Source organism: Suricata suricatta, chromosome 2, assembly GCF_006229205.1.
Source record: "Suricata suricatta isolate VVHF042 chromosome 2, meerkat_22Aug2017_6uvM2_HiC, whole genome shotgun sequence".
In the NCBI taxonomy this organism is placed as follows: domain Eukaryota; kingdom Metazoa; phylum Chordata; class Mammalia; order Carnivora; family Herpestidae; genus Suricata; species Suricata suricatta.
This window is the reverse complement of record NC_043701.1, coordinates 130,540,339-130,567,721: the sequence shown is the minus strand read 5'-3', so window position 1 is coordinate 130,567,721 and position 27,383 is coordinate 130,540,339. Positions and strand designations below refer to the sequence as shown.

The 27,383-nt window shown below is 37.9% G+C and overlaps 3 protein-coding genes across 11 annotated transcripts in view; 2 read left to right on the top strand and 1 right to left on the bottom strand.

Annotated features, from left to right (window-relative positions):
- The window catches only part of RUFY2 (RUN and FYVE domain containing 2), a 50,099-nt gene extending 35,003 nt beyond the window's left edge, over positions 1-15,096 (top strand). For both annotated transcript variants that reach the window (XM_029931772.1, XM_029931770.1), the window contains exons 15-18: positions 540-634; positions 7,250-7,298; positions 12,712-12,789; positions 12,878-15,096. In XM_029931772.1, the coding sequence (XP_029787632.1) occupies positions 540-634; positions 7,250-7,298; positions 12,712-12,789; positions 12,878-13,021 (366 nt within the window). In that variant the 3' untranslated portion in view covers positions 13,022-15,096. The remainder of the gene's footprint in view (positions 1-539; positions 635-7,249; positions 7,299-12,711; positions 12,790-12,877) is intronic.
- Positions 15,097-15,400: 304 nt separating this feature from the next.
- On the bottom strand, positions 15,401-26,843 carry HNRNPH3 (heterogeneous nuclear ribonucleoprotein H3). Of its 5 annotated transcripts, none has more exons than XM_029931776.1 (10): positions 26,642-26,843; positions 21,735-21,869; positions 21,066-21,204; positions 20,416-20,555; positions 19,834-19,920; positions 19,434-19,549; positions 17,987-18,122; positions 16,946-17,041; positions 16,773-16,865; positions 15,401-16,640 (listed from the first exon to the last, which is right to left on the bottom strand). In XM_029931776.1, the coding sequence occupies exons 2-10, from the start codon at positions 21,844-21,846 to the stop codon at positions 16,564-16,566; spliced, it is 996 nt and encodes a 331-aa protein (XP_029787636.1). In that variant the 5' UTR covers positions 21,847-21,869; positions 26,642-26,843; the 3' UTR covers positions 15,401-16,563. The 5 variants fall into 5 exon arrangements, with proteins under 5 accessions (XP_029787636.1, XP_029787634.1, XP_029787633.1 ...); XM_029931774.1 differs by having other exon boundaries at positions 20,371-20,555; positions 26,661-26,843; XM_029931773.1 differs by having other exon boundaries at positions 20,371-20,555; positions 26,642-26,842.
- The window catches only part of PBLD (phenazine biosynthesis like protein domain containing), a 36,891-nt gene continuing 35,447 nt past the window's right edge, over positions 25,940-27,383 (top strand). For all 4 annotated transcript variants that reach the window (XM_029931781.1, XM_029931779.1, XM_029931780.1 and 1 more), the window contains exon 1: positions 25,940-26,139. The gene's annotated coding sequence lies outside the window, so the exon portion shown is untranslated. The remainder of the gene's footprint in view (positions 26,140-27,383) is intronic.

The window sequence follows — 27,383 nt, the reverse complement described above, 5'->3', positions numbered from 1 at the left end:
AAAAATTTTTGGGGGGGGCACCTGGGTGGCTCAGTCAGTTAAGCATCTGGCTTCGGCTCAGGTCAGATCTCACGGTTCGTGGGTTCAAGTTCCGCGTCAGGCTCTGTGCTGACAACTAGCTCAGAGCCTGGAGCCTGCTTCAGATTCTGTATCTCCCTCTCTCTCTGACCCTCCCCTGCTCACACTGTCTCTCTCTGTCTCTCAAAAATAAATAAAAGACATAAAAAAATTAAAAAAAAATTTTTTTAATATTTTATTAGTTTTTGAGAGATAGGGACAGTGTGATCAGGGGAAGGGCCGAAAGAGAGAGGGACATCAAGAATCTGAAGCAGGCTCCAGGCTCCAAGCTGTTGGCACAGAGCCTGATGCGGGGCTCAAACCCACAAACCATGAGATCATGACCTGAGCCGAAGTCGGACGCCCAGTTGACTGAGCCACCCAGGTGCCCCTATATGTTCCTAATTATTGGTATATATATAATTTGGAGTTTCTTGTTTATTTCTTTTAAATTGCACTTTTTGTCTTTTATTGTTTTTAAGGAGTTCCTTAACATCCAGGATGAAAATCAGCAGTTGAGAAAAATATATCACGAACAGGAGCAAGCTCTTCAAGAACTTGGCAGCAAACTTAGCGAGTAATTTCTCTTTTTTCTTTCATCTCTGTAATCATTGACTTTTATAAAGACAGTACGCCATACTAAATAGGCAGAAAAGTTTAAATGCAGAACAGAATGATATGAACTATTAAATTTAGTAAATTTAGCTCTAAACATTTCCTGTAGATAAAAGTTAAGACTCTTATTTAATTTCTTCAGAGAATTCAGAAGTCCATTTAATATATTTTTCCCGGAAAAATGGAAACAGATTTCCAAACTATCTGGAGAGATCATCTTCAGCTTGTTTTGAGAAGGAGCCAACATTGTGAGGAGTGGAGAGTGTTTTATGCTCAAGTTGGGACCTAACTTCATACAGTGAGGTTGGTTCTGTTGCAGTGAAGTGTTACTGGCTTCCTAGAAAGACAAGAAGGAGAAATGCAGTTATGTCTTTCTCATACCTTCCTCCTTGTTCCGTGTGGTCTGTGTTTTGGGTTAGCAGCTTTGTCTTTGTGCCCTGGTAGAACACATTGCCAAGTATCTGAGTTACGCTCTAAAAGGTTTAATTTAGCATCTAACGCATCACTGCCATGTAAAAAAAAAAAAAAGCATCACCTTTTTTAACAGAAAAGTAAGAGTAAGAAAGCTACAGTGCCCATAATCTTATCACCTGTATAAATCCCTTTGATGTTTTATATGGTTAGAAATTCAGATAGCACAGAGAGATACAAAAACCCCAATTTCCTCCCTCCCCCAAGTATCAATCCCTAGTTAGTGAACCTTAGAACAAAACTGTGCCTGAGCATCTTGTCATTCATGTGGATATGATTGTTACATATATATCATTTGTAAAAATTAAACTCAATAGAAATCATAACTAGAATGGAAACTTCATTGCTAAAGATGAGATTTCATTAAGAAGTCTTGAAATCACTTTCTGGTGCCACAGGAAAGAGTAGTTTACTAAAACCACTAAAGAAAATACCAGTTTTCAAAAAGATAAAGCTGTTGGGGCACCTGGCTGGTTCAGTTGTTGGAGCATGAGACTCTTGATCTTGAGGTCATGAGTTTGAACTTATGTTGGGGGGTCAGGTTGACTTAAAAAAAAAAAGATAAAACTATTTTTGTTTCTATCAGTTCAAAGAACAATTTGCATTGTGACTCTGATAAGCACGATTTCAACTAATCTGGCATCCATCTAGTGAGCACTTTGACCCAGATGCTGTGCGAAGTGTTTATTACCTTATTTCCCATATATTCATTTGACAAATACTAAGCTTGTATTATGTGCCAGACACTATTCCAAGTGCCAAGGACTAAGCAATGTACAATCCCCACAACAAAAATTACATTTATTAAGATCATAAAAGTTTAATATTAAAACAGATTAGAATAGGGGTGCCTGGGTGGTTAAGCATTGGACTTCAGCTCAGGTCATGATCTCACGGTTTGTGAGCACAAACCCTGCTTCGGGTGAGCCCTGCCTCTCTCTTTCGCTCCCTCTCTTTCTGCCCCTTGCTCACTCTGCTCTCTCTCTCCCCCTCCTGCTCTCCGTCTCCTTCTCTCTCTCTCAAAAAAAAAAAACCCACAAAAAACCAAAACAGATTAGAATAGTAAGATGGGAATAACTTTTCACCCATCTCCCATGCAGTGCTAAAGACTGTAGAGTTGTTTTAAACACATGATCATTTGGGGCGCCTGGGTGGCTCAGTTGTTAAGTCTCTGGCTTCAGCTCAGATCAGATCTCACCGTGGGTTCGAGCCTCGCGTCAGGCTCTGTGCTGACAGCTAGTTCAGAGCCTGGAGCCTGCTTCAGTTCTGTGTCTCCTCTCTGCCCTTCCCCCTCTCATGCTCTGTCTCTCTCTGTATCAAAAATAAATAAAACATTTAAAAAAAATAAACACATGATCATTTGAATGTTCAGAAAGCTGAATTCACTTTTTTTGGAAGGTTTTATTTTTTAAGTAATCTCTGCACCCAATGTGGGGTTTGAACCTATAACCCTGAGATCCAGAGTCATGTGTCCTACTGACTGAGCCAGCCAGGTGCCCCTGAATTTACTTTTTCCCTCTTTTTCCTTTAGTCTGGCTTACCGTTTCTCAAATTTTAGTTTGCATGAAAATTACTGCTCAAAGTTGGATATACTAATCATCTATACTGAACTTTATGAGCTATTTAAGGAATTTTCAAGGGTTATTTTGACTAAGTATTTTTTGTGTGTACAGACTGCATGCCTAACCCCTGTGTAACTACCGTATGCATATTCTGAAGTTTATGGGTTTCTTTCTTTTTCTTTTTTTTTTTTTAGTTAAGAATATATTAAGAGGTTTTTCTATATCAGTACATAAAGATATTCCATCGGATGGATGTGCTAGAGTTGAAACTGTTTCTAATTTTTTCTTTGATAGATGATACTGCTGTGAACATCCTTGTCTGTGTATGTTGATATCTTGTTATATTTTACACTTTAATGAGGATATCTGAAGAATAATTTCCAAAGGTGATTGCTGGACCAGAAAAAATGTGCTTTAGAAAATTCTGGTCATGCCAAATCATCTGCCATCTGATATGAGACCTAGTCCAGGGAGGAGAGAATGCCTGTTTACCAGTCTGACAATTGAAAATCTTATTGTTTTGATTTGTGTTTCTTTAACCACAAGCAAGGTTGAACCTCTTTATTTATCTGTTTAAGTAATCTCTATCCCCAACATGGGACTTGAACCCACGACTCTGAGATCAAGAGTCACATACGTTCTCCACTGACTGAACTAGCCAGGTGCCCCTGAGCATCTGTATGCATTTGTATTCCATTTGTATTTGTAGTTTACTGCCTAGTCATAGCTTGCATTTTTTGGTTGGATTGCTCATCTTTTTCTTATGGGATTTAAAAAATTGTACACAGTGTACATCTTTTTTTTTTTTTTTTACCAGTTTGTCTTTTGTCCTTTTACTTCATTTATGATGTGTTTTTTTCTTGTTAATCTTTGAATTTTTATGGCACGGATTAGTTTTCCTTTACTGTTTCTGGGACCATAAGAAACAGAAACCATGTCATAGTTCTTAAGACATGGGTAGGGCCAGTTTTTAGTCAGAACTTATTTTCTCTTTCTCAGTTGTCCTCTGAGTGGTGAGAATAACTTATCAGGGCTGGATGGGGGACGGTGGCCCTGTGAGTTTCCCCAGACCAGGCCATTTATCTACAAAACACTTACTCCTTCTCTTCATCCCCCTACTCCTGTGATTATAAGCTATCGGATTGAAATTATGTAAAAACTGATTCCTCCCTAAGATACATGGGTGATGAGTGTTTGTTAAAAAAATTTGTTGATGAGGAGGGACTGAGGTACTTCCTAATCTTTGCTTCTATTTCACCAGAAGCCTTTAGGCTTTATATAAACCATTCGGGTATTATTTAAAATGGGGAGTGGGAGGAGAAAGGTCATTTGGAATAATAGGAACCAAATTTAATTTTGTTAAAAGGGAAAAGTTATTTTTCAGGAAAAATAGTTTTTATTTTTATTTATTTATTTGAGAGACAGTGCGAGTGGGGGAGGGGCAGAGAGCGAATCCCAAGCAAGCTCTGTGCTGCCATCGCAGAGCCTGACACGGGGTTCAAGCTCATGAAACCAGGAGATCATGATCTAAGCCAAAACCAAGAGTTGGACACTTGCCCGACTGAGCCACCCAGGCGCCCCTGGAAAGAACGTTTTTAAACTTACCATTCCAGACTTCATTTTCAAGTTATGAATACTAAAGTATTCAAGTAATGAATACTAAAATTAGTATTCATTAGTATTTATTGACAGGAGTAAGTATTCCTCTACCATTTACCAGTTTGTGGCTTAGGGTTATTTAGCTCCTTAAAGCTCACTTCTACATTTGTACATTGGAGAGCTGTAAAATCCCCTCAGGGTTCTTTTTCTAATTAACTAAGAGTAAATATGTGAAAGCAGCTAGCACTGTGCCTTTCCTTATCACAACTGGAGTATCCGTTTTCTTGTCAGATGAAGTTGGATGGGAAAATTACTCTCACTTTTTGAACCTCTGGTTTTAAATGTAAATGATTAATTTTAACTAGAAAAATATTTTCACTAATGAAATATTTACTCTTACTGGTTTACTGTTGAAGGATTCTTAAAAATAACTTTTGGAGGCGCCTGGGTGGCTCAGTTGGTTGAGCGTCTGACTTGGCTTGGGTCATGATCTCACCATTTGTGGGTTTGAGGTTCGTGGGTTCTAGCCCCGCATCGGGTTCTGTGCTGACAGCTCAGAGCCTGGAGCCTGCTTAGGATTCTGTGTCTCCCTCTCTTTCTGCCCCTCCCCTGCGTACGCTATGTCTGTCTCTCAAAAATAAAAAAATAAAACATTGAAAAAAATTATTTTGATAGATTGTGAAAGGTTTTAAATGTTATTCTTAATGAATTATAATTGTAGATAGACTTTTTTTGAGGGTTAAAATGAGAACATATTTGAAGAAGATGTGGAGCATAAAATACTAGGATGGAATACGCAAGGAGGAGAATGTAAATTAATATATCTGTGTTTTAATGACTGAGTTTAAAATACATAAAGGGTAATACCCAACTTTCCCCTTTAATCTCACCAAGGCCTATATTTCAACAAGAATTTTTAGTTTAAAAAAATTTCCAGGATTCTTCCAAATGCAGTATTCTGTAAATGAAATTCTTTCCCTCTAAACAAACTTACAGATTTGTTTTCCTTCCTCACCAGCAGAGGTTTCAGGATTATCAGTGGCTTGTGGAATTTATGGATGTTTTCCTGTGTCGTAATCGTGTCATAATCAATTGTGTCACGTCTGTTACAGTCTCCGATAGGATTTTGGCCCTTTTCTGTGCTCTCTTCATCCCATGGTCAAATATTTTCACACACTTAAAATATATGTTCCTAAATAACAGCTAATTAAAATGTATAATCTAGACCCCTGTTTCCTCCCTGTCCAGGACAGGCCTGCATTTATTGGAATGGTAACTGATACTCCTTTCTTTAGGATAGTTTGGCAGTTCATAACAGGGGGACAGTCTTTACAGTGTCTTTCTCTTTATAGAGTCCGTATTTGTGAGTGAAGGCATCTTAGAAATATATCAATGCCAGTAAATCTTTCATAATGATTTATGCAGTGCGTAATAGTAGTCATGAAACTACTTTCATTCCATATTTAATTTTTCTGTGTGGCACAGTTGCTGTTTTGGCTATGATTCCCACCAGCATTAATTTTCTTCAGGCACATTTTGTAGGTGTGAATTCAGCCAAGAAAATTTTAGTGTTGTGTTTGTATTTTTAAGCTGTGTAATTTTACTTTATTCCCACTGTAAAAAGTATGAACTGGATACAAAACTAACATTTTGTTTTCATGTCTTTTAAAAAATTTTTTAATGTTTATTTAATTTTGAGAGAGAGAGTGCAAGTGGGGAGGGGCAGGGAGAGAGGCAGACACCAAATCCGAAGCAGGCTCCAGGCACAAAGCCAGACATGGGGCTTGAACCCACAGACTGTGAGATCATGACCTGAGCTGAAGTCAGACTCTTCACCGACTAAGCCACCCAGGCACCGCTGTTTTTATGTCTTGAACAAAGCATTTGTAGTAGGAAGCAAGTTCCTAATGTTCTGCCTCAGGAACAGAGATGTTAGTTTATGGACCTTTTGATCCAGTAATTTCATTTCTAAGTTGCTATCCTGAGAAAAAGAATGCAAATATTTTGATCATTCCAATTTTAATGAATTATTTTTGTGGTGAAGAATTTGAAACAAGTTGAAAATTCAGCAGTAGATAATTATATAAACTATTTTATATTTTTCATTGTTTACCATGTAACCACTTAAGATAATGATATGGCAGACACTTAGTAACAAGTCAATAGCGCTCAGTCTTTCAGGAAAAATTATTACCTCAAGAGAGCAGTGTATGGAAAACAATATAACTGATGGTTCCATTTAAAACATATATATATACTCATCTCTTCAACATGTAGATTATCGTCTCTGAGTGTTGGGATCACAGAGAAGTACTGCTGCCTGTAATCTGCATGCTCATTAATGTGTGTTTTCAAAAGATGAAAAGTGTCACAGGTTTATTTTCCTTAATATTTCTACTCTTTGTTTTTGCACCTGGTGGAGAAACCATGTGCACAGTGGTTAGCATGTAGGCTCCAGGGTCATAAAGACAAGGTTTGAATCCTGGCTTCCACGGTTACTACCTCTGTGACCTGTTACAAGGGCGAAACCTCATCAGGTTTCACCTTATTGATCTTTATTGTTGTTGTGTTTTAATTGATCTTTAAAATGGGTTTTTTTTTTAAAGAATAAATGAGCATATGCATGCAAAGTTTATAGCAAGGTGTCTGGCACACAGAAGCCTATAATAAATGACAGTTTTATTAATATTGTCATAACCACATGAAAATGCCAATATTCTTTTGCTAAAGAAAGCAATTTTTAAATATAAAAAGGACATTTTTGCTTTAGGAAACTTTGAAAATGTAGGAAAATAGAAAACATAATTCTAGTCAAGGATGACCATCAGAATCATGTATATACAACTGTGTATTCTATGAAAACCTGGTACCTTAATAATGAATTGCTAGATGTTCTATGTTTAATGTATTTACTGAAATATGGATCTACTTTATAATCTTTATAGATCAAAACTTAAAATAGAAGATATAAAAGAAGCCAACAAAGCATTGCAGGTGAGTAGAAAGCGTTTTCCTCAAGAAGGGAAGTATAGATATATGTGAAAGTCTTCAACAGAAGTTACAAAAAAGCCCTGTATGGATCTAAGATCTTGTTTCTGAATCCCACAATGCACAGAGGCAGAGGCACCGAACGGGGAGCTGGGATGATGGGGATCTGGCTCCTCCCTGTTACTCCTCTAGAGTCAATAATCAGGTTGGAAATGACCTTGGAAATCATTTGATCTATCTCCTATGAAGCATGGCATGATGGACTGAAATGGTCTTTGATTTGAGTCCTTGAGTCCCTAGCCTGTTACTTATCAGGTTTTGACCTTCAACAGGTAATACCTTCATGGAGTCTGTTTTCTTTTCTGAAATGGCTTGTGAAATGGCCTTATGATTTTGCACAGGGTTGCTTTTAATATTGAGGTTAATATGTGTGAAAAGTGATCAGTACACTCTATCTGTATACGGTTTTGAATGTGTCTGGATACAGGAATCCTTTCTACAACACAGGAGAAAATAGTCTCTCTGTACTTCAGTGAGATTGCCTCCTACCACAGCTTCCCATTTTATTTATTTAAAAAAAATTTTTTTTATGTTTTTTTATTTTTGAGACAGAGACAGAGTGTGAACAAGGGAGAGGTAGAGAGAGGGAGACACAAAATCCAAAGCAGACTACAGACGCCGAGCCGTCAGCGCAGAGCCCAACGCGAGGCTCGAACCCACGAACTGTGAGATCATGAACTAAGCCGAAGTCGGAGACTCAATTGACTGAGCCACCCAGGCGCCCCTCAGCTTCCTATTTTTAAAAAGTTACTTATTTTGGGGGCGCCTGGGTGTCTCAGTTGATTTAAGTGTCTGACTCAAGATTTCAGCTCAGGTTCAGATCTCAGAGTTCGTGAATTTGAGCCCCGCATTGGGTTCTGTGCTGAAAGCATGGAGCCTGCTTGGGATTCTCTCTCTCCCTCTGTCCCTCCCTCGCTTGTGCTTTCTCTTTGTCTCTTGCTCTCTCAAAATAAAATAATAAACTTAAAAATAAATTAAGAAATCTCTACACCCGGTGTGGAGCCTGAAGTCACAACCCCAAGATCAAGTTTCATGTTCTTCTGACTGAGCCAGCCATGTGCCTCCATTTTGTCTTTTACCAAAAAAACATGAAACTGTTACATGAAAGGAATTTAAAAGGTCAGTTAGTGCTAGGAAGACTTAAAGAAACATGGTAGCAGTCTCTTGTTCTTCACCCCTTATCTCCTGCCCACCCTGGCTTCTGCCATCTAAAGGGAGCTGCTTTTAATTCTCTTGGTTGTTTCTTCTGCCACTTATCCCCATATTTCTAAATTTATGCAATATAATTCACTCATTTATTTAAGACCTATTTTAGACCTACGTTTTTTTATTTTTTATTAATTTCATAGAGAAAGAGAGAGAACGAACCCTAGCAGGCTTCATGCTGTCAGCACAGAGCCTGAAGCAGAGCTTTAAAACGAACATGAGATTGTGACCTGAGCAGAAACCAAGAGGCCGATGCTTAACCAACTGAGCCTCCCAGGCGCCCCTCGTTTAGACCTGTCTAGTGCCTGGTTCACATGGTAGATGAGTTTTGCTCACTCTTACCTGGTCTGTTTGCTCTTCATTGTCCTCCCAATATAATTAAGTAAACATTTTTGTAGAATTCATTTACTGGATATACTTTATTGTGGCTATTTAAATATTGTTCTTTGTTGGGCTATGTGGTATGTTGTGACTGTATTTACTTTCTTGAACTACTACTTTTTCCTCTGGAGTTAATAATTGCCTTAAAAGTTTTGTTGTATTCAAACATCGGACTTTTCTCATACCTTCAAACACCTCTATAACATGCTTGATCAAAGTTTTTCTCATGGTAAAATGAATCAGGTAATTGTTTGATTCTTTTTTCCTTAAACTCATCCATCTTGGATTTCGTTGCTCTCCTGCTCCAATCTGGTCTGGTAACCCCTGTCTTGACATTTTCCTTTCCTTCCATTCTCAGAATTCCTTTTATCTTTCTCATATGTTAGAGCTCCTATTACCTGAATCCCTTAACTTCTTTCTTGGTTTACTCCTTTGTTTGGGGGCAGTGCATCCTTTGGTAGCTTCCTGGAAAATGTTGAAGACCAAGGTTTTAAGAATTTGTGCATCTGCATAGATGCCTTTTGTTTTGCTCTCACATTTTTTGGATGGATACGGGTGTCTGCCCAACTATATTCATATATATATATATATATAACTTAAAAACAATGGCATACTCCATGACTTAGCTTATAGGGGGATTATTTTCTCCTCTTTATAGTAATAACTCTGTTTTGTGTTAATAACTGTTGTTTTTCTTTATAGTCTTATCATTCATGTCTATCTTTACAAAATATTATCTAGAGTTTTATTTATATATATATATGGAAATGGATTTATTTATGTGTGACTTAATTTTTTTGTCCTTGCTGTTGACCAGTTGACTGGGTCTGGGAGGGCTGTCCTATAGTTTACCTTCTGGATTTTATCTGCTGTTTCAGAGTAGAAAACTTGTTCCTCTGTCCTATCTTTGCCTATAAACTGGAAGTTAAAACTAAAAGGTTTCGTTAGATTCTGGTGCAACTTTCTGTGAGAATATTTATCTCTGCTACTGTATTTTTAATACTCAGCAGGCCCTATTTACTCATTTTTCCTTTTAATATTAGCATCCTGCATTTTTTCTCTGAGGATATTCATTATAGTTTCCTTAAAGTTTTCTTCTGCTACTGCCATTCTTTCTTCTGAATTCCATTTGTTTGTTTGTTGCTTTGGCTGAAGTACTTCCTACCTGTTATTCCTTAAATGTAGAAAACACTCCCATTTCAATAAAGGCACAAGAAGTCATGTAAGTCCTGCGTGTATTGGTTGGGTGGGTGAGTGTGGGTTGTTACAGGCTGGTAGGTGTCACCAGAGACAATCTGTTAACTAGCAAACTTTTGGCCACCCTCTCCAAATTTTGTTAATGTCTACAGGACTTTTCTCTGGGGCAATTGAGTTTCTTGAGGGAAGGGTCCTCTCCTGTCCTGTCTTGGGTGTGTAAGTTGGGGGGCTGACATTTTGGAATCGGGCCAAGAATAATGGCCATGTTTACAGAGTAATAGCTTCTAGTTTTGGCTCTGCTTGAAAACTGCTGTTTCCTTGAGGAAGCAACTTCAGCTCTCTGGACAAGTTTTCACATCTGTCAAATGGAATGGAGGTGCTAGTCTCAGGTCCCTTCCAGCTGATGCACAGGGCTTGCCCTGCAGTGTACAGCCTTTCTATTTGGGAGACAGGAAGGGTAAATTCAGTCAGATTAAATTTGGAAGGCCAAGCTCTGATGTTAGAAAGATTCTGAACCTAATGCTGCTTGGAAACCTGTTTCACATCAGGCTCACCATCCCTTAAGGAATAGCTTGGCAGGAAACAAAGCTGCTTCAACTAGGTGGCTTTTGGACATTTGGGAAGTCACTTTCCTTTTTAATGGCATTCATCAAGCTGCATCGGATTATTAACTTAAATGTTTTTATTTTTTATTTTTGAGAGTGCGAGCAGGGAAGGGGCAGAGAAAGAGAATCCAAAGCAGGCTCCAGGCTGTCAGCCCAATGTGAGGTTCAGACTCATAAACCATGAGCTCATGACCTTAGCTGAAGTTGAATGCTTAACCAACTGAGCCACCTAGGTGGCCTGTACTGGATTATTTTTAAGTTCTCATCTTGCTTTAAAAAAAAAAAAAGTACAATTCAGCCATTTGATTCTTTACTGGTATTTGTCTGATAGGAGCTATCCAGGTTGTTTTTTCTTCTCTAGCACACTTTAAGAATATATAATAGGGGCGCCTGGGTGGCTCAGTCATTTAAGTGTCTGACTTCGGCTCAGGTCATGATCTCACAGTTCATGAGTTTGAGCCCTGCATTGGGCTCTTTGCTGACAGCTCAGAGCCTGGAGCCTGCTTTGGATTCTGTCTTCCTCTCTCTCGGTTCCTCCCCAACTCGCACTCTCTCTCTCTTTCTGTCTCAAGAATAAATAAAAAATTTAAATAATATATAATATATACATGTAATACATATACAAAATGTGTTAACAATTAATGGTAATGCATCTGGTTAACAGTAGGTTATTAACTGTAGTTAAACTTAAGAGGACTCCCGTTATATGTGGCTTTTTTGCCTGTGTGGAGCTTGGTACCCCTAACCCCCAAGTTCAAAGGTCAGCTTTGCTTAATTCTTTGGCATTGTGCCTTAGTCTAGGCTATTTTAAAAAGGAACATATGGTGAGATTCATCAGAAGCATCATCTAACAGAGAAAAAAAATGTTCTTAGCCAGGATCTTGGATGGGTTAAGAATGGGTCAATTTAGAAATTTCAGGTGTCAAGTTAACTCTCACTTGTTAAAGACTACTTACATAATTTTCTTTTCATCTACACTGTAGCTATTAAATTTATTACATAACTTAGGGGAAATTAATAGACATGTAAAACCTAAGGCGGTATCTAAAATTATTATTTCAGGGGTGCCTGGGTGGCTCAGTCGGTTAAGCCTCCAACTTCAGCTCAGGTCATGATCTCACAGTTCGTGGGTTTGAGCCCCACATCGGGCTCTGTGCTGACAGCTAGCTCAGAGCCTGGAGCCTGCTTCCGGTTCTGTGTCTCCTTCTCTCTCTGCCCCTCCCCCTCTCATGCTCTGTCTCTCCCTGTATCAAAAATAAAACATTAAAAAAAATTAAAGGAAAAAAAAATAAATTTCAAACGTGATTTCCAAATTCTCTTTCAAATTTTAAGGACATATGTGGTATATGGTATATATAATCCCAAACTCATGCATTTCATAGTGAAAATGTATCCTTAAATCTTGTTGGACTAGATAATATCTAAGGAGTTTTCTTCCTTAAAGTGAATTCCTACCAATAGATTTAAAAAAGATTTTATCGGGGCGCCTGGGTGGCTCAGTTGGTTGAGTCTCCAGCTTCAGCTCAGGTCAGATCTCATGTTCGTGGGTTCGAGCCCCACGTCAGGCTCTGTGCAGCTAGCTCGGGAGCCTGGAGCCTGCTTCCAGTTCTGTGTCTCCTTCTCTCTCTGCCCCTCCCCCTCTCATGCTCTATCTTTATCAAAAATAAAACATTTAAAAAAATTTAAAAATAAAAAAATAAAAAAATATTTTATCATGGAAATGCCCACATACAATTGTACAAAGTTAGCCCAGTTTTAATATTTAACAATATATTACCAATCTTGTTTTATTTATATTTAACCCCTGCCCCTTCTCCAGATTATTTTAACGCAAATCCCACACTTGTTTATCCTCCCAACTATTTCAGTATTTATATATTCCTACAAGATGTTCTTGGTTGAAAATATTTTCACATGTAATTTTTATTGTTAACACCTCGAGTATTAATATGCACATTTCTCCCTACTAGGGACTGGTTTGGTTGAAAGACAAAGAAGCAACACATTGTAAACTTTGTGAAAAGGAATTCTCACTCTCCAAGAGAAAGGTAAGGGAGATACGAAGTGAATCCCAAAGCTTTGGTGCAAGTGTGTCTTCTAATTTTATTCATTTTCTTTGATTTTTCCATTTAATAGCACCACTGTAGAAACTGTGGGGAAATTTTCTGTAATGCTTGCTCTGACAACGAACTGCCTTTGCCTTCTTCACCAAAGCCAGTACGGGTTTGTGATTCCTGCCATGCACTGCTGATCCAGAGATGCTCATCTAACTTGCCATAAAACTCCAGAACTTAAGTGCTTACGTATGAGCGTACCTACAGTGGATGGTTAACATATGAACATGTATATGCTGTGTTTAGACAGCCCTTTTTAAGCAGCTTTCAGACTACTGGTACCAGTTTTATCTTCCACATATTCCTGGGAATTAGAAGCTGTAGAATAGCTCGTTGTTACTCAAGAACTTTCAACAGGGCATGCTTTAAGATAACTTTAGCTTAATTCCTAATTGATATAATCATCATGTAACTTTTAATGCCATTGAAAAGGCCAGATTACATAACACACAAACACGCACTTGCCTTATTTTGTAAAGGCCTTCTTTAAAGTAGGGATGCAGATTAATTCTCCAGATTGTCAAATTCGTATTTGACGGTGCCTGCAGGTTTCTTAATGCACTTTAAAGCTTCACAATTCGCGGAGAAAGATCAGAGACACATTGAGCTTTTTATAAGTATTAATATCCTGACTCAACAGACTTTTCCTTAGCTTGCTAAGATTTCAACCATATCTTTGTCCTTTCTGCCCTACTGCCTTTTCCCATTTTGCATTAGAAAAGGCCAATACTTTATCCTATGAAATTTCCTTTTGGTCTCCCTCTAATCATTAATATATTTATTAGTACTTCTCAGATATAGTGGGCTAAAGAGGTATTAATTTACCTGTTTTTTCCTTTGAAAGGAAGTTAAAATTATCCTTCACCTTTACCTTTCTTTTTACCAAAAAAAGTTATTTACTTGCACATCTTTCCATATGGTATACCTGCTAACACTGCTAATTTAAGGGAGGGCTCATACCTCTTTAAAAAGAACAATTTGTCCCCAGAAAAAAGGTTTATTATTAGGGATTACAGGGATTGGTTCTCCTCTGAGAAATCTAAAATAGTTAAAACTTTCCCTTTGATAGAACTTTATTTTTATTGTATTTCCATTCTATTAACTTTTAGGAAGCATTACATTGTAGTGATCCACTACTGGAGTTATACATTCATATAATGAGAACCTAAGGCAGCATCTGGAGCAGATGATCTGATCTGAGCCCTGCCATGAACACATTAACTATGTCAAGCATGAAGGATTCAATAAACACTAGTCCCATTATACTGCTTGTAGAATACCCAACCTATGTAAAGTTACCCTTGTATGATTAATCCTTTAAATAGCATCCCCACTTAGGACACCCCTTTTCCCTCTCCCTTTAGGTATTAATTTTAGCCATGCACTTTAAGTCTGTGAACCTTCACACAGGTCAGATAGGAATTTTCTACTAATCCTGAGCATTGTTATTTAGTGAATTAATCATGGGCACCCCCTCCCACCTAAAATGGAATTACTTATTCTGCAGGATCCTTTCCTCAGAATATATTTTTCACTTGGGTTTAAAATACCAATTTTCTAAATTGCCAAAGTTTGAAACCAGTATTTTACTCGAATTTTTTTTCCATACCCAGGTCTTCAGTTAGAACTACTGTACAGATTTTTAGGTGGTCTTTCTTGAATGCTGACAGAAATATTGTCGAGATGAATTATATTCTTAAATGGTTTTGTATTGATGGGGATGAATTAACATTTTTACGATAGCAGAAAAATTAGCAAATATGAAATTTCAAGTACTATGTGTTTTTTATTACTGTGCTTATTAGAACAAATTTTTGAATGTGGTCTTAAATTCTAAGGCTGGTTTCCTCAACAAATAAACCTTTTCAGTCCCCCTTTGAATTTTATTCAAAACTCCCATTATCACCATTGATTTGGGCTTCTTTGCAAACCTTTAGGACAGGAATCCAACTTGCTCCATTTAGTTTCGGCTCTTAGCTATTTACACAATTTTGGATTTTGTTATAAAACTTAACTGGTATTATGAGTCTACACTTTGTCAAGATTTGCCCTCAGAATGTACTTATTTAGCTCTATGAATTCCACATACCATTCCTTCGTCTAGCCAGTACAGTAATGCTATGGTGGTGCCAAGGAATTGTGATGGTAATTCTTTTACTCTGCAACGTTTTAAAACACAATGTGAATTTTATAAACCAAATAAAAGATATGAAAAATTAGCCTTTCAAAGGGCAACTTGCATTTATGACTTTTATTACTTAATTTAAGATGGTAGTCCTGGGAAAATAAAAGCATAGAGGATCTTTAAAGGTTAAGTGGTAGGAGCCTAATATTTAAATGGATAATTAAGGGAGGAGTACAAGTATTAAACAAATTACTGCCTCAGCCAATAGGATCCATTTGAGCTAACACAGCTTCCTTCTCTAACAGCAGAAGTCACTCCTCAGGAGTCACTTTGTCCAATGTTCACTTAAATACAGTACCTTTTACCAATATGATTTACAATCAGTAGCCGACACAAAGCATTCTACGACAGACCACACTATTATCTCCCACGTTGATATTTATTACATTAACATTTCTAGCAAAAACAAGTAAGGTCAATAACTGAATTCACATTGACAGGTTTCATTTTGATCCATTAGCCAATTTGGAAAAAAGCGATATTGATCAAAGGGATTAAAAGTAAAAAGCACCTTTTCCTTGCTACATATATTTTTTTAACACAATGGCTCTAAAATTTGAAACATATCAAATGCAAAATCCAACTTCCAGGACTCTCATTTTAATTAAGACTGTATCACATGGACGTGTCTCTTACATTTGTTCAGTCTTTATACAGTTACCAAAAAAACCATGTACTTTAACTATTGGGCAGGAAAACTGAAAATAACAGCTGTGAGAATTATACTCCACAGTAAATACTTTTTGTACTGAAGTCTCATGTCACTGAGAACCTTAAACTAGTCTAAGACATTTTGAGATAACTTTACAATATTTTTTGGGAAACATTTTTGGTACTTAAGTGCTGAGTGAATTTTATCCTAAAATCTAGGGCTAGAATTTAAACTTCCGACACTCTCATCCCCAGGTAACACAATTAGGAATATTCAGAAATCCAGATACCAATTAGATCTTCAACATTTCAGAACTATGATTGATAAATGACATTTGAAAAAGAATGACTAATATAGAAATTAGCAGAATTTATACTCCTGAAACCACCTACACTCATCTTTAGGTTTTTTATATTTACAGTATTGTCCAGGAGAAATTAAAAGAAAAAAGTTAAACTAATTATCTTCCCAGCTCTATTCCAGATGTCTGCTTATTAAAGACTTGTAGTTTATGCAAAGGTGAACCATTGTCCTCTAAAATTACATTATACTACTACTTGTAGAGCTAATAGTAAAATACATCAACCCAAATCTTATGAAAGCAGCACATCCTTAGGAGTAACTAGTATATAAAAAGTATCAACATCAGTGGTTTGAATATAAAAATTTATTTTTAAGTCAAAGTATGCAACAAATAAAACCTACAGAAAACAGATTTTCCCATCACAATCTGTTGCTTTACCAAATAATATTTTGAAAACACATTCCTTCAGTCATTATAAAGTTCTTAAAATACAAAAGAAATTGAATCTGTAAGAAAGTCTAGTAGACCAGACGTCGTCGTCAGGACTTTAATGTTGGTGGTTCTGCTTTAATACATCCCACGCCATCCACCTCCACTCATGCCACCTTGCCCATAGTAACCTCCACTGCCTCCACCGCCTCGGCCTTGGGGGGGGGGACACATGAAGAATTGTTTAGCAAGAAATATCAGTGCATACTACACTAAATATATGACCTTAAAAATGTCCACACAGAGACTAACAAACCACATTAACCAAAGTAACCAAAGACACTTACCATAACCACCCAAGCCATCAGGAGTACCATATCCTCCACTGTAATTATTACCCATTCCCATTCTTCCAACAGATCCATAACCTCCCTGATTATCTTAAGAAAAAGAAAAAAGAAAAAAGCTTGAGATTGATTGCGATGTGTGTAACATTGCTTATTTAAAAAACTTTACATACCCATTCCATCTCTGCCATAGCCTCCCATCCCAGATCCTCCCATTCCAGAGCCGCCTCCAGGAGTAGAATTCAAGAAGAGTTCAATGTACCGATGTTCTTTAAGAAAAAAAGAAAAGATTAATAGGGATAAAAGGAATGAGGGATCAAAATTATCAATAAAACATAAAAAGTATCACTAGCTACTATTAACCCAAAAGTATGTTTATAGACTTCCTAGTAGAGTGATACAATGAATGCCTGATGGGCTAAAACCTAACTTAGCAAGTTGGTTCAAATTGTACAACCCTGAACAAGCAAAAAGTGGTTGAAGACTATCTATAAAAAGGCTGATTCATTATTACAGAACCAGCTAGTGTGCTTCTTAAAAATATATTCCATGTCCCCGGGGACACATGGGTGGCTCAGTTAAGCATCCCATTCTTGACTTCAGCTCAGGTTATTATCTCATGGTCATGAAATCTGTGAGACCAAGCCCCACATCAAGCTCTGTGCTGGGCATGGAGCTTGCTTGAGAAATACTTTCTCCCTCTGCCCTTCCCCTATGCAAGCCTGTTCTCTGAAAAAACAAACCCACGTATATTCCATGGCCAAATAACTCAATTAAAATCACATAATGTCCACCAAAACTTATTTTTTACTGACTACAAAATGATCCGTGTGCAGCCAGATTTAGGAGTCATTAGTCAGGGTAAAATCTGATTTAAAATGAATTTGATGACATGTACAAATAACCCCAAGGTAATCAATGTATGGGTTAAAAAGTCATAATTTGCAAATGGCAAGGGAACTCAGGCAATTGCAAGTAACATAACTATTTTCCCTCTTTATAAGCTTCAATAACCTGTCAAATAGCGAGCTTGAATTAACTCTTCATTAAAAAGTGCCCCAGAAAGCCATTATAAAAAGTCTGAACTTAACTAGACACGGTATGGTTTCAGGTCCCAATAACTGTAACATCTTAACAACGGAGAAGTTTACAAAGAAGTTATTTTAGAAAGTCACACCTCAGAAATGAGTTAGCAAGCCAAAGATTCCACTTACGCATGTTGTTCTTATCTTTAGACATGGCAGCTACAGCATCTTCATGTGTCACAAATTCTACATCTGCTTCTCCTGTTGCTCTGCCATCAGCTCCAATGTCAATATGCACTCGTATTGGATTTAGTGGTGAGAAGAACTAAATCAAATGTTATTAGTTTTTTCAATTTAGATTATTAAAAGTAAATTAACCACATACCCTTATGCATTGAAACAAACCTCTCTACTGCCCCGTATTGCAAGGCTAACAAATCAACTACAAAGGTTATATACACTTAGAGGAAAATGCAAAGAAATTCTCCTTAAAATAAGTGAATAATGGGGCGCCCAGGTGGCTCACTTGGTTAAGTGTCCAACTCAATCTTGGCTCAGGTCTTGATTTCAAGCCTCGTGTTGAACTCTACCCAGTGTGGAGCCTACTTAAAAAAATAAAGTAAGCTAAGTGATGTTAAAAGAGAAAAAAATTCTAACCCAAGCACAGTTCACTCTAAACAGAAAAAGTCTCATATCCTACCACTAAGAGTGGGTCCCCACTTCCAAGAAAAGTATTTCAAAATTGCTAAAGGTACATGTCACCTGAGACTTAGAAACAGGTGCAGGGAATTTAGGTGTTTTAGGATTTAGACCAATGGAATTTGATAAACTACACCAACTGTATGTGGACAGCTCCCAAAATAGATCACTTAGTTCTAATTACAATTTAACCAGGTTGAAGCAATCCTAAAAGGTACTTAGGTCATCAATTCCCAGTAAGATTTACAGCTAAATTTAAGAGCCAGATAGTATAATAGTCTTGGCTTCGTAAAGGCCACTGGATCTCTATCACAACTACTCAACAGGTAAGAATGGATGTGACTAGATGCACCTGGGTGAAGTTTGCAGCCTCTCTAACCAATTTGAAATCAACCAGTTTTTAAATCAGCAACAGCATCTATACCCATTTTCCCCACACATCTCCTGTTTCTAATGACAATATAGCTAGAAAGTCAAAACCAAGTAACTTTGACTTGTTATATATTTCCACTTCTAAAACTTGACACAAGAGGAGTAATATTCCAGTCATCTCTGCTCTATGGTCTCTTCACTTTTTCTTTTAAAGTTTACTTATTTGAGAGAGACCGAGCACGAGGGGAGGAGGAGCAGAGAGAGAGAATCCTAAGCAGGCTCTGCATGGTCAGCACAGAGATCATGACCTGGGCCAAAATCAAGAGTTGGATGCTTAATTGAGCCACCTAGGTGTCCCTTCACTAAATTCTTAACTGGACTTCATGAATACAACTTCTTACTTGCATGAATCCTAAGTAGGTCAGTATACAACGGACAAATATTCATCAACGATAAGGTTATTTATATTGTATTAAAGGAATTTTGACATTAAAACCATAAAAGAATAATTTAAGAATGCTTCAAAATTAGATTCCAGGACAAAACCATTACGAATATTACTCACATTAGCAATGTCATTTTCAGTTGCACGGAAAGGTAATCCTCTCATATGTACAAAATGACCACCGTGAAATCCTGAACTTGCGTCACCAGCTCCACCATAGCCATGTCCTCCCATACCTAATAAAATTTCCAAAGATTATAAACAATACATGTAAAGCCTTTCAACAAAACACTTCTCTATACATAACTTTCCCTATTTATACTTTTCTTTTGACATCCAAGAAACCTTAACACTTATCGTTGTTCTAAACATCAAATACTTTAAGTATACATCTGTATAAAGTCCCATGTACGGACACACTGAAATATGCCTTATTTTTATACAAGTTACTTAACATATATTACTAGTTTTAAAATAGTAACATGCACCTAAAAAATCAAAGTCCTTAATATTTATTTACCTCTTCCATCTCTCATTCTGTCATCAAAGCCATCATTTCCGTAGCCATAATTATTATAGCCACCATAGTCATCAAAACCTCCATAACCTGTATAATTAATGAGAAATACATAAGTACACTTTCAAGAGATAAATTTTAGAAATCCAATTTATAGAAACATTCTGAGATAAGCAGTCTGATTATCTTATTATTACAAGTTTACAACTCCCAACTTAGTTCATGTGAAGAAAAGCAGTTAATACTTGGTGGAAATAAAAAAAAATCTCAAAAGGATACATTTTAGGCATCAAATGTGCAGAAACAGATGTCAAACAGAAAATGTCAAAATGTGCCAAATTTTTCATTTTGATTTCTGTATTATGTAGGTGCCATGTGCATCAATCAAATCCCATAGCTAGCTATAGGAATTTGTATTTTCATGAACAGGTTTTAAAACCTAGTAGGTACTGAAATTACTGCCATTTCTATATTTCTTGACAAAGTGTCAGGAACATTAAGAAAATGACAACAGAACCTTTGTTCATTAGATACACATACCACCATCATATCCATCACCTCCTCGTCGCATTCTGTCATACATACTTCCACGCCCAGCTCCATAATAACCCCCTCTTCCTCCTATCGGTCTATCATATGGTCCCGGTCGCTGGCCCAGCAATCTTCTTGGTGGATCATAAAATCCTTTGATTTCACTCCTGCTACTTCTGAAGATCTCAATATACCTATTTAAAAATGGTTTAAGGTACAGGTTTTAGCGTAAATGTATTAGAATAAATGAGATATTGGGCAAAATGCAGTAAATTTTTCTAACTCTAGATACATAACCCAATTTAAATTGCCTAAATACACCATAAATTAACATTTTTTACACCTACAAACTTTAATATTTAAGTTTTACATAATAAATTAGTCATTTGAAAACAATTCATATAACAAGTAATTTTAGCTTGTTTCCTTTAGTACATGATAGGTGTTTAGAGAAAATAACTGATTACAGAAAAGCATTTATCAACAACATCCTATAGAGAAATGGAAACAATCTAATTTTAATTTAAGCAAACTATTAGCATTAATTCCCCACCCAAATCTGTAGTTTCCAAGTTAACTTTAGATAATTAAATTCTTTTAAACTACCCCAGAAAAATGTTATTGTAACCCCCCCATTTAAGCAATAGTGACCCACAACCCCCAAAAATAAAAATTTAACACCATCCCAAACTCTCCATCCCCACCTGTGCCCTATTCTTTCCTTGTGTTTCCCCAGAGCATTTTCTGCTATCTCCTTTGAAGCAAACTGCACGAAGGCCTCCCCTGTGCTTCTCCCCTGGTAGTCCATCGTCAATGTTATCCCATTTGGCACGATTTCCAACCCTTTAACCCAAGGACAAATAACCCCATCAAGGGGAACAGTGTTAAAGGCTGAAACATTCCCATCTGAATCAAATATTTAAAACAAGTCTAAACAAAACAAAACAAACAAAACAAAAAAGCTTAAGTTTCCCATCACCCCATAATACAAGCGGAAGATTTTTTCCCCCAAATATATTGGTTTACATTTTTTTTTTTTGGCAACCAGTGTCTTTTTAAATTACACACACTAAAAGCTCACCTATATTACATTAAAAAAGCCAAATCAAATTTATGCTCCATGTAATTCATGGTTCATTTTATCATACAAAATTACTCTCAATTAAGTTTATTGCACATTAGCTAGGTTTTACATATTCTACACATTCTGTACTGAATATTAACTGGAGCATATTTCATAACATAATACATTAACCAAGATATTATACTCAAAAAGACCCCAAAACAAATGGGTTTTACAAATTAAAAACTGAATAAAATAATAAAAGAATATAATTAAAATTCTACTAAACTTTGACTAATACTAGAGGTACCTTGGAAGAACTGAACTATTTCCTCTTTGCTGCAACCAAATGGCAGTCCACGAAGTCGCACTGTCCCATCACTAGCGTCATTTGGACCATTATGTTTCATAACCCAATCCATCTCAATAACGTTTGATTTAAATGCTATAAAAAATAAACAAGCACATAAAGCAGTCAATCAAAATATACTCTTGCTACAGGTACTGAAGAAACACCATTCAGTGGTATACAACAGGAAACATAACATTTGGCTTGTTGACAATGCCACAATACAAAGGCAAATTACCGTATCATTTTGACAAAAAGACTGGGAAAAGTGAGTGAAATCCCACCTCCCCTCTCACAGAAGTACTAAAATTTTAAGGACCAAATATATATATAACACCCAATCTTAAGGAAACTTACACAATTTCAGACTAGTCTTCATATTCCATTTCCTGACTGTCATCTTATTGTCAACTCTAGCCTTTTCCTCATTTCTCAAATTTCCATTCACCTTCAGGATTTATTCACTTAAATCATTATACAAATTCTTTAAAGCTTAAATACTCAAAAGCTGCACAAACCACCACTGTTCACTCACAGCAAGAGCCTAAGTCAAAAGTTCAAGGAGTATCTCCTTTGATATTAAAAAAATGGCATCACAAAAGTCTTAACTTTTTCGATGTATTTTTATTTCTGAACACATCAGATTGCTTTTGAAGAGGGAAAATTCCTATCTCTATTTTAACTAAATCTACTTCTCAAAACAAGTTTTAAAATGACTTGAGTTAATTAGGTTGAGTTTTAAAATTGGGGTAAAAGGTCACTTCAACTAAAAGGCCTCACAAGGCCTTCCAACAGTGTCTGTTTTTTGAAGCTACCTGTTTGGAAGTTATTGGAATTATATTAACGACCAGTTTACTCACTGCTTAACTTTCAAACACAAATTTAAAAAGGCAACACATTCACATTTACAGTGAGAAGCCCTCCTAGCCTTCCAAAATGAACCCATCCATACCCAGCTCCCTTCCCAAGAGACAACCATCCTTTTAGAATTCCAGTATATTTTAAAGAGGCTAATGCAGAAGTCCTTCAGCTGCAGAAACTTACCAGACCTTACAAATTTCATTAAGCAGCTGTAGGAATCCTACTCACCTGAGTATTTCAAACCTTTCCCTCACCACCTCCTCCCCTGTAAACAAAACAATTTTTCACTTGATTCCTTTATGCTTGAAGAGGTTTCATAACAGTGCTCACTAATATTTAATTTCATACCATCTAATTTATCAGTGCAACTGTGACAAGTAGCATATGCAAAGAGTAGTTTTTTTTGTTGCTAGAATTGGTGCATTTAAGAAAAGCTAATGGACAAATTTTCCAAATGTGGTCATTAATCAAATACCTCTGCATGTAAAATAACCTTTGAGACTTGATTTGTTGCTTTAAAAATCCTGGGAGGCACTCTAGACACAGACACCAAAGTGGGAAGACTTTGAAAAAAATTTTTTAAACCAGACATTACAACTGATTTTATGCATGTGAATATCAGATATGAATCTTAAAACCACCCTGGTTCTGAATCCCTATTCTACCATCCACTGGCTAACTGATTTAACCAAAGTTCTTAACCTCTCTGTTCAACTATAAACTACAGATAGCACAGGTGCCCATACTTGGCTGGACTGTTTTAAGACTCATTTATAATGCTTGGTCTGTAGCATGGTAATCATTCAATGGTAGTCACTGGATTTTAAAGGGCTCTGTAAAACTATTGAAATATGCCACAAACAAAAAAACCCTTAATTGAAAGAAAACTATCCTGAGTCTTAAAACACATATAATTACAAGTCTTTTTCATAGTCAACATAGGCTTAGGCTTTCAAGTTTCCTAAAGAAGGATTTGTGCAACGCAGAGAAAAAAGGAGGGCTTTTGGAAATGTTTTCTATAGCACCTGTTAGCTAGATAAAAACACTGTTCTAGAGTAATCCTTAAAGTAGACCCTGAATCAATTTGGGAAAAACTTAAGACATTATGAAGATCTCCACCATTTTCTTAAACAAAAAACCCAGAAAAATCTTTATGAAACATTTAAGTACACTGCAAAACCACTCTAATGTACTGTAAAAAGGCCTAGTTGTGATGCTTATTATTTAGCACATTTCTGTCTTCTAAGTAAAGATACTGTTTTGGGAACAAACAAAAAAAGGTAACTGACTTATCTTTACTATAAATCTTAGCCCTTTCCAACAAACATAAACAAGCATACTAGTTTTGATTTTTGGATCAGTCCATACCAAAAAGGCCTATATAAAACAAACAAATTCTAAGTCTGTAAAAAAACACAATGAACTGTTAACGCAATTTTAAGGGGAGGAAAACGGTAACCAGATTCAGGAGACAAACTATTTTACAGGATAATTCTCCACCCTCCATTTATAAAGAACACACAATTTTAGAAGCCACACTCGATTATTCCTTCAAAACTCAAAATTTGAGTCTCGAAATCTACTTACAAAACCAAGACAAACTCTGAAACCATACAAAAAGACAATTTGCTCTACTACATTAATAAAGCGATCTCAGACACTACCTAGAGTTTACCAATTATTCAGGATAATCCATCTCAACCTTTCTTTGCAACACTTTCACGACTAATCCCAATTCTGCTTTAACACTTCTAAGTGTTAGCACCAATTAAAAATACCAGCAGTTGAACTAGGATAACTGGAGTCACTTCTGAATGAGACTTTAATTTCCTAAACATGATACTAAATGAAAAAAGCTAGTTACACAAGTCCACATATTATGATTTTAAATAGGTGAAGTTTACAGTATGTGAATTCTACCTCCAAGCTGCTAAGCATCTAACAGAGGTTAAATGAAATATAAAATTACTTTTAACAGAGGCAAATACTATCTTCTGAAGTACAATACATAAAGTTAGTGTTTGATGTATCAAATAACTTTTTAAATGGTAGCTCACTGGTCTTAAAAAATGGGAATAAACTTCAAATTTTGGCAAAAAAGTGATGATTAAATTGAATATTATACATCATTTCCCCTTTCCAAAGTGTTTGCTCCTTAATTTCCAGTAGAAAAAATAGACACCACTCATACCTAAAGGAGACGAAGTCCCTAAAATAAAGGAATTCTTTTCTAAAACAAAGTTTACCATCAGCGATTGCAGCTCAGCCACTTGTTTACCAAAAAGAAAAAAAAATACGGTTATTAAAAACATAAAGGCACTCAGTAGTCAGATGGACTTCCAGATTATGAAGCAGGTTAAAGAGGACAGGACAAAAGGTTTCTAGGATAATCCAATTAGGTAAGCAGTTATATCATATACTACTTTATACAGGAAACTCCGGGCTTTTTTCAAAGGCTACCAAAATCAGACCATCTTCAACAATAGGTTTTGTTTTTAAAGCTGAAAAAAGTAGATAATAGAGTTCTTGTAAGGATTCATATTCATTATCCCGAACTCTTTATTCTCAGGCCTCGACAGTCACTTTTTTAGGTGCGCAGTTAAAATTACGGACCTAGTCTCCTGTGTTCTAAGGAACACCCCCCCCCCAAATCACACTACCACGTGACTGGGCTTTCGGGTTTTTTGTTGAGTAGGCTTTTTTTCTTGGCCAAATTATCACCACGGTCCTATACTAAATAAAAAACATGCTTAGCTACCAAAAGAAAATAAATGCTAACTATTTATTTTACTTATACAGCCTCTCTGCACAACATACCCTTGGACATTTAATACAAAAAGCGAGTAACTCAATTCCTACACAAATTTATGCCGTCACTGATTGTGTTTTAACAACTGTTCTCCAAAAGTAAAACTACTACTTACATTATTACCCAGTGTAGTGCCAAACTACACAAAGCCATTGCTAAACCACCCACCCCTGCCCAAAAGTTCAAAAAGCTGTTATCAGAATTCACCGGACCCAAACGATCTACTTGAAATTGTCCATTTCACATTCCTACTCGAGATCACCCGATTTTCTGGTTACAAAAACAATTAACCTTAAAGTCTTTATGTTTAAGAAGAAAAAAACCCTTTGGAAAATCAGTACGTACTCTTTTCGAAGTTCCAAATCTGGAATATAAGGGCCGGCTAAGCGTCCTTTATTCCTCCCCGGAGACTTTTCGTTTATCTAGCTGCCCTAGAGACCAGAGAGCTAAGGAGAGTACGCCCCTTCCCCCCACCCCCTCTCCGTCCGGCAGCCAAGCCTGGCTTTAAAACCTTCGCCACCGGGCGGCGGAATTACAAAGGAGACCGTCTGCCTCCTTTGTCCTGGACTTGGGAGTTGAGCGCCTTCGTCGCCATTGGCTTTCCTCCCCCAGCTCCAGCCTCTCTCATCTTGGGTATCTGCGTCAGAAGTCACTCGCAGTCCCGCCAGCTCAGGCAGCCCAGCCGAGACTGCGGAGGTAGGGAGGCCGCGGTGGGAGGCCAGGCCCATCAGGCGCCATTTCCATCGGGAGCGCGCCCGCAAGCCCAGACCCCCCACCCACCCAAGTGCCCAGCCTTTCCCTGCTCGCTTCGCTCCCCTTCCGGGGCGCTATGACCTCCCCCCGGCCTTCTAAATCAGTTTTCGGAAGCTGAGGGGCAAAAAGTAGAAAGAGGGGGAAGGGCGGGAAGCCGAGGTGGCCGCGCCACCGTACCCAAAATGGCGGAGGGCAAACCAGCAGGGAAAGGGGAAATGCTGGATGACCCCCACTTCGGGCCTCAGTTTCGTCCACTGGATTTCACCTGAACAAATCCTCCCCCCGGAAGGCCGCCCTCCTTGAAGTGGGAGATCGCCTGGGAGGCACAGTGTGACCGCCTCCGAGCGGCGACCTCCACACTTCCCCGCCACCCCACCCCACCCCCTCCCAGTCTCTCTTTCGTCCTTCTCCCGACTCCGCTCTCGAAACCACCAGCCCAACCTACCCCCTTTTACTTCAGATACCCTGTCGGGCGACGATAACGCCGATTCCGGTACTCGAGGGGTCGGTCGTGAGGAGGAAGAAGTCGTTCGCCTAGTGTAGCGCTCGCCACAACGGTTCTTCCAACCGTCTCAGACGGCGGCAACCGCTAAGGGAGCTGCGCAGCAGCGCGACTGGCTTGGGGGGATGGGAGAAAGCGAGAGAGAAGGAGGGGGTGGGGCGAGACCAACGAAGACTAGCCTGCCCGCTCTCGCGAGACCTGTGATTCGCTCCCGCCTTGGCGGTGGCGGCAAGAAGTGCGCTTGCGCGCTGATGAGCTGACCAATTTGTCGGGGAAGAGGTGGAGAGAGGCGGAGAGGTAGTCTAGTTAGACGAGCAGATTATGTAAAACTGTTAAATGGTCACGGTTCACCTTTCTGCCCATTCGGGAGGGATGTGAGGTGGTAGTTTCAGTCCGTGTGTGTTGCAGGAACCATGGTGTCGCAGTTTGGAAAAGTTTTCCGGTACTCTGGCCCCACCAAAACCAAATTCGGTAGAGTCCCCACCCTTACCCCAGCGTCACTTGCTTGGAAGGGATGCCACGTGATACGGAGGCCAAATGCAGGGAGAGATTTTGTTAGGTTTGCGTTATGCGGTAAAAATACTGTTTCCCTGCTGCGAGGACACCAAAGTGTGGCCCTCATTCCGCCTCTAGCCTGGGGCTCCTCCTTCCCTGTAGTGGCTCTGGGGCGCTGGGCCCCGTCCCC